This window comes from Carcharodon carcharias, chromosome 17 (genome assembly GCF_017639515.1).
Source record: "Carcharodon carcharias isolate sCarCar2 chromosome 17, sCarCar2.pri, whole genome shotgun sequence".
Taxonomy (NCBI): Eukaryota; Metazoa; Chordata; class Chondrichthyes; order Lamniformes; family Lamnidae; genus Carcharodon; species Carcharodon carcharias.
The window spans coordinates 24,376,102-24,397,602 of record NC_054483.1 but is presented as its reverse complement, the minus strand read 5'-3'; the positions used below and the strand labels follow the sequence as shown (position 1 = coordinate 24,397,602).

Sequence of the window (21,501 nt, the reverse complement as noted above, 5' to 3'; positions counted from 1 at the left end):
CGCTCTCCCTGGAGAGGTGGAGCCTCCTTTGGCATTGCACCTCGGACATATTGAGGTATCTGCATTGCTGCCTGTAAACCCTGGCAGCAGGATAGTGGCGTCTTCTGCAGCCCCTTCCACCTTGGACTACCAGTTGGCCCTGAGCCCCTTGTGCCTGCACCTCTCCTCCCACAGGTCCCTCCCCTGGAAGCTGCATTGGGGCACCTGGCCTCCTCTCCCTTCTGCCCCTCTCCCCCTCCTCAGAGGAGGTGCCTCCAGCAGAGACCACAATCCCCATTTACAGGGTAAGGGAAGGCTGTCTGATATCTGGAAGGCTCCAGATGGTCTGAATCCTTGGAGACTGTGCAGACACCAATAAGTCCTGAAATGAAGCCGAGAAATGCTCAGAATGAAGCCCCAAACAGGGATGAAGCTGCCAAGTTCAAATAAGCAACCAGCAGCAAACTAACTCCAAGACTCCTCACTACGTACACTGGAAATGCTGCTGACCCTTTTTATCCCGCCCTTGGATGAGGTTTAGCAAATTGTCGACAGCCCACCTGCCCGTGCAACGAGGGTGAAATTACACAGGCGATGTCAAATCCAGCTCCTGTGCCTTTTTATTGGCCTCACCTGGGCTTGTAATTGATGGTGGGCGTGGCTCCGACTCCCACGTGCTCCCACCAACTGAAATGGGCGCGTGATGACATCGGGATGCCCACCCGACGTTGTCACGCGCTATTTTACGCTCCAGCGGGTCAGGCACGTGCCCGCTCAGCGAAAAATTCTGCCCATGGATAACATATGGGAGGCATCTCAAAACACTGGACTCATACCATCAACACCACCTATGGAAGCTCTTACATATTAAGCGGGAGGACAGATAGAACAACATCAGTGACCTCGCATAGGAAGGCACCCACAAGTATCGAGGTTAAGATCATCTGCCATAAGCTTTGTTGGGTTGGTCATACAGTTCGGATGTCAGATACCAGGCTTCCAAAGCAGGTCTTCTTTTCCCAGCTCAGCCAGGGCAGACGCACCTGAAGGGGACGGAAGAAGCGCTTAGAGGGCATGCTGAAAGCCAACATGAATAAATGCAATATTGATTTCAAATCCTAGGATTCCATCGCTTTGGACTGAACCAGATGACGGAAGAGTTTGTGAGGAGGAGCCCAGCGAATGCAAAATGCAACGCAAAAGCGAAAGCGGCAAAACGAAGATGCATTCATGATCCAAACTGATAATACATGACCAGACATGCAACATGACAAAAAATGTCCAATCTGCCATAAAGTCTGCTGTTCCTGAATCAGCCTCCTCAGCCATCTTTGGACTCATGGAAGACAATCATCCTCTCTAGTGAGGTATAGCCAATAATAAGAAGAAAAAAGTTCAATGAAAAGAGCACCACCCTCTCTTGAAAAACCAACAGCAGGATTTTCCGGCCCTGACACCAGTGGGCTTCATTGCTGGCTGGAAGGGAAAATTTGGATAGCCGTTAAAAATCAACGGCTCTCCAAATTTCCCCGTCCTGCCTCTGATGATGCTTATCGGTGTCGGGGTCGGAAAATCCCGGCCAAGGTCTCCTGTTCCTGGCTCTACACCAGTGAACCCACTTTACACCCACTCCACAAGGCCAAAATTACTCTCCCCACCACCCACCCCGCCCTTCGAAAGTGCGGTGTCCAAAACCAGACCAATTGCAATTGAATCGCGTCCTTCCAGAGTTCAAGTGGAATTTTGGCTTGGATTGGTACTTTACTTCACATGAAAATCTCATGTTACCAGAGACAGATTAGCTAGCTGAATGATCCTCTTCCATTTTCACAAACCAATGTTCCTGTATCACCTGACTGCTTACTCCTTTACCACCAATCCATTCCGTTATCAACTGGGAAGCTTATGCAGTGAAACCCAAACCCACGGACATGTTTTGACTTCAAGTTTTGTGTCGCACAATACAAACCCAAACTGCAGCCAACAGCACAGGGCTGTGCAGCAAGGGGTTAATTCAGCAGACATTTAGTAAAAAGACAGTGGCTCATCAAAAGGGTTTGGACATGGACTGATTGCTATCCTGGAACAATGGTACCAGGGAAATGCCATTACCTGCCACTGACCAATGCAATTAAGGTAAAAGAAAAAAAACTGCGGATGCTGGAAATCCAAAGCAAAAACAAAAATACCTGGAAAAACTCAGCAGGTCTGGCAGCATCTGTGGAGAGGAACACAGTTAACGTTTCGAGTCCGAATGACTCTTCAACAGAACTAAGTAAAAAAAAAAGAGGTGAAATATAAGCTGGTTTAAGAGGGTTGATGGGACAGGTAGAGCTGGATAGAGGGCCAGTGATAGATGGAGATAGCCAAAAGATGTCATTGTCCTTTTGTCTAAGGTGTTGAAGGTGGTGATATTATCTAAGGAATGTGCTAATTAAGGGTAGAGAGCAGGACAAGCAAGGGACAGATAGCCCTAGTGGGGGTGGGGTGAAGGGAAGGCTAAAAGGTAGAGATAAAACAATGGATGGAAATACATTTAAAAATAATGGAAATAGGTAGGAAAAGAAAAATCTATATAAATTATCGGAAAAAAAAGGGGGATCGGAAACAGGGTAAGGATTCCATCCCATTCTCTCAGTTCCTTCACCTCCGTCGCATCTGTTCTGATGATGCCACTTTCAAAAACAGTTCCTCTGACATGTTTTCCTTCTTCCTTAACCAAGGTTTTCCAGCCACAGTGGTTGACAGGGCCCTCAACCGTGTCTGGCCCATCTCCCGCGCATCCGCCCTCACACCTTCCTCTCCCTCCCAGAACCATGATAGGGTCCCTCTTGTCCTCACTTATCACCCCACCAGCCTCCGCATTCAAAGGATCAAACTCCGCTATTTCTGCCAACTCCAGCATGATGCCACCACCAAACACATATTCCCTTCACCCCCACCGGCGGCACTCAGCAGGGATCCTTCCCTCCAGGACACCCTGGTCCACTCCTCCATCACCCCCTACACCTCAACCACCTCCCATGGCACCTTCCCATGCAACTGCAGAAGGTGCAACACCTGCCCCTTTACTTCCCCTTTCCTCACCATCCAAGGGCCCAATCACTCCTTTCAAGTGAAGCAGCATTTCACTTGCACTTCCCTCAATTTAGTCTACTGCATTTGTTGCTCCCAATGCGGTTTCCTCTACATTGGAGAGACCAAACGCAGACTGGGTGACCACTTTGCAGAACACCTTTGGTCTGTCCGCAAGCATGACCCAGACCTCCCTGTTGCTTGCCATTTCAATACTCCACCCTGCTCTCATGCCCACATGTCCATCCTTGGCCTGCTGATTTGTTGCAGTGAAGCTCAACGCAAGCTGGAGGAACAGTACCTCATCTTCCGACTAGGCACTTTACAGCCTTCTGGACTGAATATTGCGTTCAACAATTTTAGATCATGACCTCTCTCCTCCATCCCCACCCCCTTTCCGATCCCCCCCTTTTTTGTCCAATAATTTATATAGATTTTTCTTTTCCCATCTATTTCCATTATTTTTAAATATATTTCCATCCATTGTTTTATCTCTACCTTTTAGCCTATTTTGATTCCTTCACTCCACCCCACCCCCACTAGGGCTATCTGTACCTCGCTTGTCCTGCTTTCTACCCTTAATTAGCACATTTCTTAGATAATATCACCACCTTCAACACCTCTTTGTCCTTTTGTCTTTGACACCTTTTGGCTATCTCCACCTATCACTGGCCCTCTATCCAGCTCTATCTGTCCCAGCCCCCCCTTAAACCAGTTTATATTTCACCTTTGTTCTATTTTTACTTAGTTCTGTTGAAGAGTCAAAACGTTAGCTGTGTTGCTCTCTGCAGATGCTGCCAGACCTGCTGAGTTTTTCCAAGTATTTTTGTTATGCAATTAAGGAACTGATTACCTGACACAATGGGACAAGGGACATGTCATCAGTATAATACACTCAAGGAATTGTAATAAAATTAAGGCCTATATCACAAACAATAGTACTGGAATCTGGCATTGCAACTATGATTGGTTCCTCTCAGGTAGAGGAATACGGTCATTCAAACCTGCATGAACCCTGGAGCCCGGTGCTGTTACTGTGTTGCCTCAAAACAGCAGGAGATTCATTAAACAATGTAAACTGATCATTTTCGTCTGGGATATATCTTCCATGGGAAGAGACATGGTATTGTTTTAACCAACATGAGCTGATTATATTCGTCTGGACTGGGCATGGAATAAACTAAGAGTGCTAACTACAGGACATTGGAGCAGGGTTACAACAAGAAATAGATTTGACACATCCAAGTTGAATCATTATAAAAAGGTGTGTGAATGCTGCAGTTTGGAAGAAGGCTCAGGGCTGGTCACTTTGACTCAGGACCGACAATCAATGCCGGACAGACCAACCGTGTTGGGGATTATAAGCGCTTTCAGCCACAACGTAGTGACGTTGGTCAGAGGGTTTCGTAAGGTTTTGGGACAAAACATGGTGCTTTTGCCTGTACTTTTTAAGATTTAGACTGAGTTGGAGTGACTTGGTTTTGGGTCAAGTGGGAACCACGGTCAAACCGCAGAAAGTTTCACCACAGAACTGGGGTGCTTGAGGCCAGGTTGTTTTAATTTTCTGGTTTTCCTGTGTGATTTTATTAAATCGTAGAAGCATCTGTATGATGTATGTCAGCAACTTCAATAAAACATCAGCATTTTGTGTTGAGTCAAACAGCGTGCGATTTTGTTCTTTGTAAAACCTAAAGGCCAAGAACAGTTAGTGAGGGGGAAATGAGAACCCCGACAGAATTTGAACCCACTTCTGGTGCCAACTTCAATGCCCTTTCCAAGACATTAAGGGGAGCTGATAGTTTCCCTCTATCTACCCTATTTCCACAGTAACTCTTGTGTTCAAATGATGAATGACCTGTCAGTCCATAAGACCATAAGACATAGGAGCAGGAATTAGGCCATTCGGCCCATCGAGTCTGCTCTGCCATTCAATCATGGTTGATAACCCCATTCTCCTGCTTTCTCCCAATAACCTTTGAGTGCAGGTCAGCATTTATTGCCCATCCTTAATTGCCCTTGTGTAGATGGTGATGAGCTGCCTTCTTGAACCGCTGCAGTCCATGTGGTATAGGTACACCCGTAGTGCTGTTAGGGAGGGAGTTCCAGGATTTTGACCCAGCAACAGGGTCAAATATTTCCAAGTGAGGATGGTGAGTGACTTGGAAGGGATCTTCTGGGTGGTGGTGTGCCCAGGTATCTGCTGTCCTTGGCCTTCTAGATGGGAGTGGTCATGGGTTTGAAAGCTGTTGTCTAAGGAGCCTTGGCGAATTCCTGCAGTGCAGCTTATTGACGGTAAACACTGCTGCTGCTGTGCGTCGGTGGTGGAGGGAGTGAACGTTTGTGGATGTGGTGCCAATCAAGCGGACTGCTTTGTCCTGGACGGTGTTCAGCTTCTTGAAAGTTATGGGAGCTACACTCAACTAGGCAAGTGGGGTGTATTCCATCACACTCCTGACTTGTGCCATGTAGATGGTGGACAGGCTTTGGGGAGTCAGGAGGTGAGTTACTCGTTACAGGATTCCTACCCTCTGACCTGCTCTTGTAGCCACAGTATTTATATGACTAGTCCAGTTCAATTTCCGGTCAATGGTAATCTCCAGGATGTTGATAGTGGGGGATTCAGTGATAGTAATGCCATTGAACATCAAGGGGTGATGGCTGGATTCTCCATTGTTGGAGATTGTCATTGACTGGCACTTGTATGGCACTTGAAATGTTACTTGCCACTTGTCAGCCCAAGCCTGGATATTGTCCAGGTCTTGCTGCATTTGGACATGGACTGCTTCAGTTTCTGAGGAGTCGCGAATAGTGCTGAACATTGTGCAATCATCAGCGAACATCCCCACTTCTGATCTTATGATGGAAGGAAGGTCTTTGATGAAGCAGCTGAAGACAGTTGGGCTGAGGACACTACTCTGAGGAACTCCTGCAGTAATGTCCTGGAGCTGAGATGACTGACATCCAACAACCACAACCGTTTTCCTTTGTGCTATGCATCACTCCAAACCTGCAGAGCGTTTTCCCCCATTTCCCATTGACTCCAGTTTTGCTAGAGCTCCTTGATGTCACACTCGGTCAGCCTTGATGTCAACCTCACCTCGGGAGTTCAGCTCTTTTGTCCATGTCCATTATGTTTACATAATGGATATGTATCTGAGACCATGACAATGTTAATGATGTCATTGTAACATCAGTAGTCAGAAGGCCGAGGGGCTCCAAGACAGCTCAATGTAGACCAGTCTGTGTCCTGAAAACTATGTGCTTACCTTGAATTCTTTGTAAATAGCTCTTAATAAATTGTTTCAATTAAACCGCAATGACTATCTCAGGTCTGTCAGAGGGAAGCAAAGCCTCTTCAAGATTAGGTAAGACTGGAAAGCATGGTATTCGTGAAACCTCACTGACACTCGGCAATATCAAAACAGAGCCTGCATTTGTGTTATGCATTCATTTCACAATGCTGAGAAGTTCCTTTGCTTCGTCTTGAAGGTGTCTGCTGTTATCTCTTCTAAGTTGCTGAAATAAGAAACACATTGAAGCTTTTTGTCTTGCACTCATCAGGACACTTGCCAAGAATACCAATATAAGGGGTAAACAAAATGAGTGATGAGCTGCCATGTGATATACATGACAGGGTTCATTCTCACGCCTCGCTCTGTCCTTGTATGTACAGGCTGCCTGAGACTCACAAACGTGATGTTCCTTTAAACCCTATCTTATCTATGACCGGTTGGGCGAATTGTTACAAATTTTGACCAAGTTCTCCACATACACGGTGAAGGCCATACAGGATTTACATATTGATAGCAATGCTGTGTCTGTGTGCTCATGTGACATTGTTAGACTCTTCACCAAAGTTCCACTTAAGGAAGCTATAGATATTTGTGCTGCAGCGCCATATCATGGCGATCTAGACCTGCCGCCTTTACGTAAATCAGCATTTAATGAACTTACGAAATTGGCAACTCGCACAGCTGACATCAAATAGGTGGTGTTGCCATAGGATCCACTCTAGGTCCAGCTCTCACAAACATTTTTGTTGGGTTCCATGAGAAACGTGTCCTCGATACTATGACACCCAACCTTCCACCCCTCGCCTATTTCCAATATATGGATGATATATTTGCTAAATTTATATCTGCAGCTGCATGTAATAATTTCCTTACGTGTCTTAATGGGCTCCATCCTGTGCTCAAATTGATCTTTGAAATGGAGCAGTCAAATGAACTCCCCTTCCTTCACGTACTAGTTGAGATATCTGCCAAGGTGTTCTCCACCATGGACTACTGCAAGCCTACCTTCACCGGTCAATATACGCATTGGGATTCTTACAGATCCACACGCTATAAGATTGGTCTTATCAGCAACCTTGTAATCAGGGCTTGAGCCATTTGCTCACCATGCAAGCTTGATGCTGAAATTGGGTGCATCAAAGGCATCCTGCAGGATAATGACCACCCCCTGATAGCTCATTTTGTGCGTATATCACACAAACTCACGATGGGGCCAAAGGCCATCACTTTTGGCCCAGTGTGCCAAGTCGACCTCAGATTACTCTGGTAGGGCAAGGCATCTCAAAAATTTGTGCAACAGGTGAAGCTAGCTGTTTCACTCTGCTACTATGCAGTAGCAACACGAGTGGTATTTGCCACTAACAAGATGTTGCCACCAAACCAAAAAGATGTTCTACCTATCACAAAAATGAGTAATGTGGTGTAAGAATTTCAGTGCCGGAGTAATGCTAGCAATGTAGGTCGTAAGTCCCAAAGACTGGTGTATTGAATGTCCCAGCCGCTGTTGGCAATGGGCAGGGTATGGACCAGCCCAATCAGCCTTTGATTGCTAAACTCAAAATACAGTGGCCAACATTAGATGTGATTCCGCGATTGGACAACATTTGCTAAATAATCCTCATTGTGCTAAGAATTACGCTGAACACCAATTTAAGATTGTTAGTCGGGCTCATAATGTGACGCATTTGCATGTACTGGAAGCTAATTATACTAATACACAGGTCCCTGTTCTTTGCAGACAGAAACAATGTGTACACACGTTGCGTCTGTTTCAGCTAAACATAATAAGTGACAGCCATTCGCTGACTCACTCCTCAGGGTAATGCCTTGACCAATAAGGGTCAAGCTGCCTGGTTTAAATTTCAAACAAAGTTTGGCAGTTAACTGTCAGTCACCAACACTGGTGCATTCTCCACGGCAACGCCTCTACCAGAGTCCACTTGCCAACCAATCAGCATTCTTTTTCCCTTATATTGGTATTCTTGGTATAAGTGTCCTGATGGAAAGATGAAAAGCTTCGACATGTCTCTTTTTTCAGCAATACTCATGTTCTATACTACCGAACGACTCTTCCAAATTCTTAATTCATCAGTAAAAACTCAGCACACAATGACTTGAATTTATGTAGTGCCTTTAATATAGTAAAGCATCATAATTAGCTACTTCACAGGAGTATTATCTGATGACATTTGACACTGAGCCAGGGACAGATGGGGTTGACTTTAACGAGTGTATTAAAGGAGGAGAGAGAGAACTAAAGAAATCTAGGTAGGGAATTCTAGAGCTTCGACTCCAGACAGCTGAAGACATGGCTACCAATGGTGCAATGAATGGTTAAAATCAGGATTGCTCAAGAGGCCATACCTGGAGGACCAGAGAGGCCTTGGAGAGTTGTAGGGCTGGAGGAGATAACAGAGAAAGGAAGAGTTATAGGGATTGGAGGCGGTTGCAGAGATAGGTGGGGGAGAGGCCATGGAAGATTTGAACCAGTCTTAAGATTTGGGAGTTTGTACTATCAGGTTGCTTTCTCTGGCTACTGCTGCTGGAAAGTAGCTGTTCCATATGAACCAGAGTAACCTCCCACATAGTAACTAGCTGTATTGTAGTATGTAGGGAGACTGATCACTGTATAAATCTTTCGCTATTTGTCCTCTCAAAACCTTGCAGAATTTTGAAAATCCTGATGAGATGCTGCCACCAGTTCCTCTGACTCAGTGGAAACTATGATTATAAGAAAATCTTCTAAGCCTCCAGAAGAGCAGGGGACAGAGATGGAAGCGGACACAGAGAGCTGAACCACAGTTGATTCAAAGAAATCTGTCCTGTAAAAGAGACTTTTCTTTATAACACACAGGAAGTCAACCTTCATTCATTTTGTTTCATTAAAGTTGGGTTCATCTATTCACTAAAGCTGACAAAGCGAGGAAGCTGAAACCCTCACCTAACACCCTGCAGCACCCACCCCGGACTCCACTTGCTCACACAGCAGAGATGGAAAGTCCATCCCAAGCTGCCTGTTCAAACATTCTGCCAACATCCCCTTGCTCTGTTCACTTAGATAACAGCTACCTGGACAGTGGGGCGCAGGATTTACAGAAATAGAAGCTGGTCATTAAGAAATCCAATTGGGGATTCAGGAGAAATGTCTTCCCCAGAGAATGGTGAGAATTTGGAACTCACTGCCACAGGGAGTGGTTGAGGTGAATAGTATAAATACATTTCAGGGGAAGCTGGATAAACATGAGGGAGAAAGAAATAGAAGGATATGTTGATAGGGTGAGATTAAGAGAGGGAGGGGGGAGGTGAACTTAAACACCAGCACAGAGCAGCTGGGTAGGATGGCCAGTTTCTGTGCTCTAATCTTGATGCGTAACTGGATATATATCACCACTGACTCGCAAGGAATCTGAGCTGGGATCTTCAGGTCTGTGTTCCTCAGGATTACAATGGAAAAGCCACTCATCCAGTGTAGGGTCATCAGAGCCAACACACACTGAATTCCCAACTAGAGGAGTTACCCAGTGCGGTGGATCTCAGTTGATCCAGAATTCCCATTCTGCCTCATTACCAATGGCCAATGTTTGCCTTTGTGTACCAGCATGACACACACACAGGAAATCAATAAGCTCACACTGGAATAAAGTCAGTCACTGAACAAAGAGCTATCAATTCACAGCCATAGTCAGGAGAAGCTTCATTCCAACACAGAAACTGTCTCTGGTGTGTTCTCTTGAACCCTTGTATGATTTCCATTCAGGTCACCTCTCATTCTTGTCTTTCTAAGAAGAGCCAATCTTTCCTCAGAATTCAAAGCTCTCAGTTCTGGTATCACCCTCCTAAAGCTGTTATGTTCCACTTTCTGCAGCGTCTCCATATCCTTTTTGTGATCAGAGGTGTGTTCTAACCAGGGTTCTTTTTGAGTTGGAAAGATCTTCACTGATTTGGAATGATACCCTCTCGGAATGAAGACTGGGTTTTTTTGTTGTTGTTTTCGATCTCTCCAACAGGTTAAAGCCTCATTCCATTCTTGGCTCTTGAATAATCTAAAGGCAGTGGATCAGATTCAATAATGACTTTCACAAGGGGAAGCAGATAAACAGCAGAAGGGAAAACATACACAGGCCGATGGGGAAAGGGTACAGGCGGTGTGGGATTCATTGCGTAACTCGACCAAAGAGGCACGATGAGCCGAATGGCCTCCTGTTCTGTGTCATTGTGTGATCCTCATGGCCACTCAGCAGAGACACAGCCTTCTTTCAGCAGAATAAATAACAACAATCTACTGTAAGTTGTTTATTAGAGTGGTGTTTGTTTTTAAATTCCAAGTAAATATCTAAACTCAGGACACATTGCTGCAATGTTCAGTACTGTACAAAGCAAACCAGGACAAGCAGGGTACAAAGAGGTCTATAGACATGGATCTTAGAGGATTCGAGCATTCCAATTCAGAAAGATATTGTTATCTATGAACCATTCCACCCCCACCCGCCCCCTCCCCGCCTGCCACACACACAACACCCTTGAGCTTTTGAGTCAGATATGCCTCCCCTTCATAGGACTATGTTGCAAGAGTTCAAAGAAACTTTGAACACTGCCGCAGCTCTCTTTGGCTTCGAGTCTCTCTGCTGGATATCTCTATCGCCCTGGCCAAGAGCCAGTCAGAACTATAATGCATGCCAGCCTTACCCAAGCCTGCCAACTACAGCCTGGCCAGGAAATGGAGAAGTTGAGAGAGAGAGAGAGAGACACTTAGCTTTAGACTGAAGCCAAGGTGTGATTTTTGTGTGTTTTTCTCTTGTTGAGGATTGGTAGAATTCAGTATGTTGCTCAGTGGAATGGAACAAACCTTACAAAGCAGGATATTTGTTCCACAGCACACTATCCTTACAGTGGTAACAGTAGCACCAATATTGAATTAAGAACCACAGGTCAGTCTCTGCCATTGACAGTATGTAACCGGACATTCCTTTTTGGTAAAACTTCATCTCTGCTATGGTGTTACCAGTTAAACAGGTGGTTACTCATTAATCCAGGAAAATGGTCAAAAATCTCTTCTGACTCGGAGCTGAAGGAACCACCTGGCAAGGAAACAAAACGAAACAGAGGAAGATTATTCACATAGCAATGTTACCACAAAGAGCAGTGGGAGCCACAGGAGCAGAGCTGGTTACCATAGCCCCTCTCCATCCCCCCCACCCAGTCAAGCCTGTGCTCTCACAGCTGGTTCAAGTACAAAGGGAATGAACTGCATCACGCTGGGACTCGGTGCAGTTTTCCCCCACTTCTCTCCCCTTCGCTCTCTGACAATGGGGGGAATCTCTGCAAGGTCCAAGTTCCAAGGCAACAAGCCAAATAACACAATCAAAATACGAGCCACTGCACCCATCCCCTCCATCGTTCCTCACCCCTCAAGCCTGTTCCATGAGACCATGATCTGTGACCTAGCTCCAAACCCCGGTCTTTGTTTCATACCGCGGGACACCTTTCAATCACAAAACTCTCCCTAAGCACAGGTTTGAAACTTACAACTGATGTAGCACTAACTGCCATCGGTGGGAGACAGTTTCAAACGACTACCATCTTTTATGTGTACAAGTAGTTCCTTATTTCACTCCTCAAAGGCATGGCTCTAACTTCTGGACTGTGCCCCGTGTCCCATTAATATCTGGGTCACCTCTTAACCCTGTTAATGCCCAACACTCCCTGGCTTCTCTCAGACAGCCATCTAACTCGGGCGAGTGGAGCTGATATTCGATCAGGAAGCTGAGGATATGTGAATGAAGTGGCTCAGTTATTTTGGACAGTTAAAGAAGGGGATGAGAGGAACCTTCTCTTTCCTCCTCCAGTCTGTTTGTCTTGCAGTATGATTTCAAACCGTTACAATCGGTCCTTTCCTCAGTGTTAGTTTCCTGAAAGGCATCCATCAGCTTGGACAATTCAAGAACTTCAAAGCACTGACCCAGAGCAGGACAGTTTCATTATTTAAAGTAAATGGATATTGGAGTGTGAAATCTGGGACACTACTATGCATGAACACTCCTGATAAAAGTAGTGGAGATTCATGTCTCCACTTGCGCATCCTGTTCCTTGTTGTTATCTGCTTTTCTGGAAGCTAGAGGTTGGTCCATTTTTCCATCCTGCTGCAGCCCTTGCAGTGCTGCTGCTCCCTGCCGGTCTCCCCCTCTTCAAGAGGGAGACTGGACTACAATTTGAGTGCTCTTCTCTAAAGGTGAACCTTTCCTTTCAATAAATACATAGCGGGATCAAAATGCTGCTGTTACACCAGATGTGCACAGCAGATGGTTACGGCATGGGCTGATTCGATACTCTCACAGAGGTGGGTCATCTAATGATGACACCTCCAGGAATATGTCCAGAGTGGGCAATGCTACTCCCCAGAGACATCATGTCGTTAGCTGCTGGGGAAAAGGGGGGTGGGGAAATAGGAGAGGGGGAGGGCGAGAGGGAAGCAGATGGTGTGGGGGAGAGGCAGATGGCATGGGTGGGGGGGAGGCAGAGGGGGGGGGGGGAGAGGCAGAGAGGTGGGGGGGGAGGCAGAGATGGGAGGGGAGAGGCAGAGAGTGGGGGGGAGAGGCAGAGAGTGGGGGGGAGAGGCAGGGGGGGGGGAGGCAGAGGGGGGGGGGAGAGGCAGAGAGTGGGGGGAGAGGCAGAGAGTGGGGAGAGGCAGAGAGGGGGGAGAGGCAGAGAGGTGGGGGGAGGCAGAGAGTGGGAAGAGGTGGGGGTGGAGGGGGAGGCAGCGGGGGAGCAGATCCCATAATATTCCAGTCTGACCATGTACAGTGCAGTAAAACCTTCCAGTCTGAGGGAAGGATGATAGATTCTCTCAGTACAAATCAGGCTGGTGTCAAAGCACAGGCAGAGGGTGGGAAAATGTTTGAGATCCAAAGGTTCACAGACCAATGAATAGCCGGAGCAAGAGATCTTTTACTCTTTAAAGAATATCTTTGCTTTGTTACTCACCAACATGACAGTTGTAAGTCCAGATACGATGTCCATCATATTTGCACCGACATTTCACAACATTATTGCTGTAGTCTGACTCAACCACTTCAAAGTTAGGATTGATGATAACCTGCAGAGCACACACACCGTGTCAGCAGCAGAGTAACCACTGGGACACATACGTCACAAGATGTTTAGACAGAGATAGAAGGGACAAAATCTCAGTCCTTTACCTTCAGAAGGTGGGAGTTGGCAATCGTTCCAGACTTTCAGTACATTGTTCCCAAAGTCCCTGGTCTCTCCAGACTGCTAACAACCACAGTCATTGCATTTATATAGCACCTTCGCACTACACCCAAGCATCACCAGTGAGATCCAAAGGTAGCAATTGTTACCAAATAGATGGTCACCATACTGTCAGACACAGCAATGAGCTGAAGGACCGGGTCACCTATTTCTGGTAGGGTTGCTTGTGAGGGCACCATGAACCACAGGATCTTACAGTATACTTGGGCCCTGGTGCCTGGGGATTTTTGATAAAGCTATCCAACTAGTCCCACTCTTTGCCCATAGCCCTGCACTGTTTAGTTTGCAAGTACATATCCAATCCCCAACTGAAAATTCCTGGTGAATTGCTTCCTCCCGCCCAATCAGGCACAGCATTCCAGATCACAATTCACTTCATTTAAATAAAAAAACTCTTCTCATGACTCCCCCTTTTTCTAATGATCTTTGATCTCTGGTTCCCAGCCATCATGTCAGTGGAATCACGTTCTCCTCATTAACTCGGTTAGAACACCACATCATTTTGAACAGGTATTAAAGCTCCCTTTGACTGCCTCTGCTCAAAGGAGAACAAAGCTGGCTTTTCTCATCTCTCAGAACACAGGTACTATTGTTGTAAATCTCCTGTGCACCCTCTCAATGTACTCTCGCCTTGTCAGAACAGTGAGATGAGAACACATTGGAACGAGTCTGAAAGATGTCAGCAGCAGCGACAGAACAGGGCAGTGTGTGCTCAGATGAACACTGTAGCCACACTCATCCCACACCTCAATCTTCCACCCATGGATCCCACTTCTTTCACTTCTTCTAGTCTTCCCACTACACTGTAAACACACTGGAGAATTTCAATATGTCGTTCTTCCTCACAGTCTTGCCGTGTCCCTGGTCTGTCGATTAGATCACTAGGGGTGATTCATGCAGGGCAGCTGCAAGGGCAATTATGTCAAATTTAACAGCACAGGCCATTCAGCCCTCCTGGTCAATGCTAGTGCTTATGGTTTACACCATCCTTCACTCACCAGATGTCAGCTAACCAAAGCATCCTTCTGTTCCCTTCTCCCTCATGTGTTTATCCAGCTTCCTTTTAAATATATCCAGACTATCTGCCTGAACCACTTGCTGTGGGAGTGAATTACACATTCTCACCACTCTCTGGGTAAAGAAATTTTCACTGAGTTTCCTCTTTGGTTTATTTGTGACGCCACAAGTGCGGACATCTTCTCCATGTCTACCCAATTAAACCCTTTTCAAAACCTACCATCCGGCGCAGGGGAGTACTCCTGGGGTCAATATCATTATCGCCATTGTGTGTGTGTGTGTGTGTGTGTGTGTGTGTGTGTGTGTGTGTGTGTGTGTGTGTGTGTGTGTGTGTGTGTGCGTGTGTGTGTGTGTGTGTGTGGGTGTGTATTGTCTGTCATGTGGACCAGCCGAATGGCGTTCTGCCTGCTCCTCTTTGTTTTGAGAAGCACTTTGGGATGTCCTAACATTGCAAAAGGCACCTCTTTCACAACATAAACAAAAATACCTGGAAAAACTCAGGAGCTCTGGCAGCATCGGTGGTTAGCAGCACAGTTAACATTTTGAGCCCGAATGACTCTTCAACAGAACTAAGGAAAAATAGAAAAGGGGTGAAATATAAGCTGGTTTAGGGGGAAGGGGGGGTGGGACAAAAAGAGCTGAATAGAGGGCCAGTGATAGGTGGAGATAACCAAAAGATATCACAGACAAAAGGACAAAGAGGTGTTGAAGGTGGTGGTATTATCTAAAGGAATGTGCTAATTAAGGGTAGAAAGAAGGATGAGCAAGGTACAGATAGCTCTAGTGAGGATGGGGTGAAGGAATCGAAAAAGGTTAAAAGGTAGAGATAAAACAATGGATGGAAATACATTTAAAAATAATGGAAATAGATGGGAAAAGAAAAATCTATATAAATTATTGGAAAAACAAAAAGGAGGGGGAAAAATGGAAAGGGGGTGAGGATGGAGGAGAGAGTTCATGATCTAAAATTGTTGAACTCAATATTCAGTCCAGAAGGCTGTAAAGTGCCCAGTCGGAAGATGAGATGCTGTTCCTCCAGTTTGCGTTGAGCTTCACTGGAACAATGCAGCAGGCCAAGGACGGACATGTGGGCACGAGAGCAGGGTGGAGTGTTGAAATAGCAAGCGACAGGGAGGTCTGGGTCATGCTCGCGGACAGACCGCAGGTGTTCTGCAAAGCGGTCAGCCAGTCTGCGTTTGGTCTCTCCAATGTAGAGGAAACCGCATTGGGAGCAACGAATGCAGTAGACTAAATTGAGGGAAGTGCAAGTGAAATGCTGCTTCACTTGAAAAGAGTGATTGGGCCCTTGGACGGTGAGGAGAGGGGAAGTAAAGGGGCAGGTGTTGCATCTTCTGCGGTTGCATGGGAAGGTGCCATGGGAGGGGGTTGAGGTGTAGGGGGTGATGGAGGAGTGGACCAGGGTGTCACGGAGGGAACAATCCCTACGGAATGCCGCTGGGGGGGTGAAGGGAAGATGTGTATGGTGGTGGCATCATGCTGGAGTTGGTGGAAATGGCAGAGGATGATCCTTTGAATGCAGAGGCTGGTGGGGTAATAAGTGAGGACAAGGAGAACCCTATTATATTTCTGGGAGGGAGAAGAAGGTGTGAGGGCGGGAGATGGGCTGGACACGTTGAAGGCCCTGTCAACCACCATGGGTGGAAAACCTCGGTTAAGGAAGAAGGAGGACATGTCAGAGGAACAGTTTTTGAAAGTGGCATCATCAGAACAGATGCGACGGAGGCGAAGGAACTGAGAGAATGGGATGGAGTCCTTACAGGAAGTGGGGTATGAGGAGCTGTAGTCGAGGTAGCTGTGGGAGTCGGTAGGCTTGTAATGGATATTGGTGGACAGTCTATCACCAGAAATTGAGACAGAGAGGTCAAGGAAGGGAAGGGAAGTGTCAGAGATGGACCATGTGAAAATGATAGAGGGGTGGAAATTGGAAACAAAATTAATACATTTTTCCAGGTCCAGACGAGAGCATGAAGCAGCACCAAAGTAATCATCGATGTACCGGAGAAAGAGTTGTGGGAGGGGGCCGGAGTAGGATTGGAACAAGGAACGTTCCACATACCCCATAAAGAGACAGGCATAGCTGGGGCCCATGCGGGTACCCACAGCCACACCTTTTATTTGGAGGAAGTGAAAGGAGTTTAAGGAGAAATTGTTCAGTGTGAGAACAAGTTCAGACAGACGGAGGAGAGTATTGGTGGATGGGGATTGTTTGGGCCTCTGTTTGAGGAAGAAGCGGAGAGCCACCAGACCATCCCAGTGGGGGATGGAGGTGTAGAGGGATTGGATGTCCATGGTGAAGAGGAGGTGGTTGGGGCCAGGGAACTGGAAATTGTTGTTATAATGTGGGGTGTCAGAGGAATCACGGATGTAGGTGGGAAGGTACTGGACAAGGGGAGAGAGAATGGAGTCAAGTTAGCAAGAAATGAGTTCTGTGGGGCAGGAACAGGCTAACATGATCGGTCTGCCGGGACAGTCCTGTTGGTGGATTTTGGGTAGGAGGTAGAAGCGGGCTGTCCGAGGTTGGGAGACTATCAGGTTGGAAGCTGTGAAAGGAAGATCTCCAGAGGAGATGAGGTCAGTAACAGTCCTGGAAACAATGGCTTGATGTTCAGTGGTTGGGTCATGGTCCAGGGAGAGGTAGGAGGAAGTGTCTGCGAGTTGATGCTCAGCCTCCGTGAGGTAGAGGTCAATGCGCCAGACAACAAACCACCATCCTTGTCAGCGGGTTTGATGACAATGTCAGGGTTCGACCTCAGAGAACGGAGTGCAGCAAGTTCAGAGAGAGACAGGTTAGAATGGGTGAAAGGAGCAGAGAAATTGAGACGACTAATGTCACGCCAACAGTTCTCAATGAAAAGATCAAGAGAAGGTAAGAATCCAGAGGGAGGGGTCCAGGTGGAGGGAGAATATTGGACAATCTCTTTCGTTCTTTTCGAATATGTACATACTCTGGTCAGTGACAGGCTGAGTTGATCTAACCCTTGATAACCGAATGTGCTTACCTGCAGTATGTACTCCCCTGGGGGCACGTCGGTAATATCAATCCATTGGCAGTCAATGTCATGTCGATATGTGTCCCAGCAGCCAGCAGTGATGCCCTGTTCACCAAAATTGGCACACTGGTAGTTCTTCCTTTCCTCTGAAATGCAAATGTTCCCATGTGAAACATTTGATGTGTGAACAAAAGAGTCTGCATTTATATAGCACCTTTCACAACCTCAAAATGTCCCAAAGTACTTTCTACCCAATGATGTACAACTGAAGAGCAGTCACCAGCCATGGCTCCGTGTGTGGCAACTTCCCTCCAGAGTCAAAATTGTGAGTTGAAGTCCCATTCCAGAGCCCCAAACACACACGTCCACGTTAACTCACCAGGTTACTACTGAGGGAGTGCTGCACAGTCAGAGATGATGCTTCTCAGATAAGATGTCAAACCAGGGCCTTGTTGTTAAAATCATATCTTTCGGGATAATATTTTCTTTTAAAATATGGAAATACATTGCATTATCTGGACACTTGGAAGCTGACCCGGATTTTTTTTTAAAAAAGATCATAAGTTCACTTTTGGACTTGGAGCAAGCATGCCCATTCCAAGAAATCACCTGACCAGCATGGCCCTTTATGGTGGAGTGCTGTTTGCTTATTTGTGCTGCAATTATTTTAACGAATGGAAATTAAAATTTAAAGGCAAAGGCTAGTGATTCACTGACAGGGATGAGCTTTAAGTTTTGAACTTGTTATTTTTTGAGTTCAGTTGGGACTGAACTGAGAAAAGGGAAAAGCTGCCCATCTCGCACTCGCGTTGCCTTGCCTGATATCGTGCGATGGTCAGTATCCAGCTAAGGACCCTCATCTCAGTAGAATTTGTCTGTCTTTGGAAACTCGAGAGGCTGAGAATCCAACTCTAATTTCCTCCACGCCAAAGCTCTGTTGGTGAGAACCTCCAGGGCTCTACTGGGACTAACAAACTGTCTTCACACGTGGGTGCTCCAGGTCGATAGCATCCACACCCTGCGAACTTTATTTTTTTTTTCCCCCCAGAAAGTCTACTTTTCAACTGTTTGTCTCTGCAGCGACCCCTATCTGTTGTTCTTGGTTTGTGTCTGTGTGTGTTTGTGCTGAGAATTTTAAAAGGGATAGATATTTATAATTCCAGATTACAACTGTGTGTTAGCCAGTTCATGTAACTTGTTTTAAAAAGTTGTTTTCTAATAAATCAATCACTCTGAGTTTATTGGAAGAAGCTTGGTTAAAGTTTCTTTTATGTCGGATAACAGTGGCGAAGGTAAATAATTGGCCATTTTGGTGAATGAATTAAACTTTCAAATTAATGGTGCACACTCCTCCCATCCCAGTTATAACACCGTTTTCTCAGGTAATTTCATGGCACTGTTTCCAAACTGGTGCCCGGCCAAAATTTATCCTTCAACCGACATGACGACACCAGGCTGTTTGTGGGAGCTTGCTGTGCGCGTATTTCAACAGTGAATGCACTTCACGAATACTCGATTTGCCTTGGCGCACTTTGGGGACATCCCGAGGTCACCAAAGGTGCTACTGTCAGTGCAGGTCTTTCTTTCTATTCCCAGAGCAGCTGCAAGGAAATGGGGCTAGACCACAATTCACGGATGTACAGGGAAATGACTTTACCTGAGTCACACTCTGTGTCCTCGAGACAGAAACTAGCCTTGTGTCCCTCAGCAACTCTTGATCCATTCAGCATCAATAGGTCATAGTTTGTAAACACTTCCATGCTGTGGTAGTGCCTAGGAGTTGAGCAGAGTAAAAAGCCAGTCAGGCGTGTCAATCTGAATGAGAACTCATCCCTTCAAATCCTCAATTCCCCTCCAGTAGGCCAAAATAATTATTAATTCCCTCGAGTGAGGCACGTGGGACATGGGGAAGGGGCAAGAGACCAAAAGAGCTATGATTGAGATATGGATAAAACTGAGATTGAAAGGTTGACATTGAGCAAGCACTCCTGAATAGCAATGTTTATCCCTGTCTGGAAATCTCATTAGCTGGTTAGAAACATTGACTTCGCTTTGAAGTGCGTCTCTCTCTCTCTCTCTCTCTCGTTTCTCTACGGGATCAGATAGCCTCTTATAATCACAAACAAGATTTCCCAGGACTCGGGATAACAGGCCCAAAGGCCAGCACAATAGCTCACGATTTGAGTGATGATGTGTAATCAGCAGAGACTGTAACCTTAGTGCTCAGAGCTCTGCTCTGATCCTTCGGGCTATTATGGGCCTAAGCTGTTTAACTCTGTCTGGGTTTAAATCAAAAACTGAAGGAGCTCTCTTTGCTGGCTAATTCCCCACCTCCTGATCCAATGTTTCATCACAGCTGTCACCACCAAGGCTAATTCTAGACTCAGGGCATCAGCAGAGTTAACAGAGATTTATAATAAATACACACCACCATCTCAAAAGCTCTGATCAGCAACTGCAGAGAAACAAGCAAGATCCCAATCTAACAAGAAGCGAGGAGATGTGGAGGGGATGGGGTTGGATGGGGGGGGGGGGGAGGATGGATTCAGTCCAGCTTAATTCATCCGCCCCAAAATCCCCTCAAGCCCCCTCATTGCTGGATTGGCCAAGTCAATCACCCCCACAAACTCTGCATGACTCCACTCCAAGTATTCTAGAAATGATCACTGTTCATGTGATGAAGGATTCCCTGAAATCAATCCTTAAATGACCTTTTCTTAGTTTGAACTAGGCCCCCACACCTTCCTGTTTGAAGGAACGCTGCAGATTCAATATTTCTGTTTCCCCGGTTACATCAAGACCTGAAAAACATGGCGGCTCAGCACCTTCCACTGTTGGCCAAAAATCCCTTCTTTCTGTCACCTTGCTTTGCAGATCCGATAGAGATTTTTGATCAGTGTGAGAAAGGCAGCAAATGCTTATAAAGCACTGGGTTGATTTCACCTCTGAAATCCAAGGGAGATCACTGTACCCTCACTTCTCACCGGCATTTAAGAGCAGGCTGACACTTCCCTCGCACAGAACGTACAGACATTCGAATGTACAGAGCAGGCCATTCAACCCAACTGGTCTTGATGTTCCACACAAGCCTCCTCCATCCCATCGACACCTCCTATTCCTTTCTCAATGAGCTTCGCCGTAAATGCAGTGCTGAGCAAGTGTGGCACTGTCTGAGATGCTGACTGTCATTGTCAAGCATTAAACCGAGGCTGTGTCTGTTTTCTAGCTGCTCAGCATGGCTGCTGCATTTTCCCATGTGTTATCAGTCATCTCCTTGAAAGACCTGTTGTCTCAAAGAATGAATGGGTATGATATTGAGTCAGACAGAGTCTGAGGCACCACAGGCTCTCGTGGGTAAAGGTCCATGGCTCTATTCCCAAGAGGAGCAGGGCAGATCTCTCCAATGCCTGGGGTCAATGTTTAACCCTGAACCTCGATCATCAAAACACATAACGTGGTCAAAATCTTATTGCTGCTTCCGAGATCTTGCTGTGCACCAACTGGCTGCTGCATCTTCCACATTATAGCAGTGATGGTGTGGTACAGCTCACTCAGGTAGTCCGAGTTTCTGTCACAACATGCATGTTGTAGTCTGGAGCTATGGATGATCATGGTAGAGGCTCCGACATTGGAGGCTCCTGATGGTGGAGGGCTCCACGTGGCCGACCCAAGAATCTCTTTCGTTCTTACTGCTTGCCATTGGCGTGTGTTGGATGGATTTACAGGTTGATACTTGACCTGTATGGCTGCGTTCTGAACACAACTTCCTTGGCCCTCAAGTCTTAGGGTGGGACTTGAACTGGAAGCTTCTCGCTCAGAGACTGGAAACACACTGCTGTGCCATTGGACCTCCTTAC

General features: G+C 46.4%; 1 protein-coding gene across 2 annotated transcripts in view; it reads right to left on the bottom strand.

Moving 5' to 3' along the window:
• Positions 1-10,627: 10,627 nt before the first annotated feature.
• Positions 10,628-21,501, bottom strand: part of LOC121289827 (lysyl oxidase homolog 2-like) — a 68,626-nt gene continuing 57,752 nt past the window's right edge. For both annotated transcript variants that reach the window (XM_041209709.1, XM_041209710.1), the window contains exons 11-14: positions 19,302-19,417; positions 17,654-17,790; positions 13,329-13,440; positions 10,628-11,425 (exon numbers count right to left, since the gene is read on the bottom strand). In XM_041209709.1, the coding sequence (XP_041065643.1) occupies positions 11,346-11,425; positions 13,329-13,440; positions 17,654-17,790; positions 19,302-19,417 (445 nt within the window). In that variant the 3' untranslated portion in view covers positions 10,628-11,345. The remainder of the gene's footprint in view (positions 11,426-13,328; positions 13,441-17,653; positions 17,791-19,301; positions 19,418-21,501) is intronic.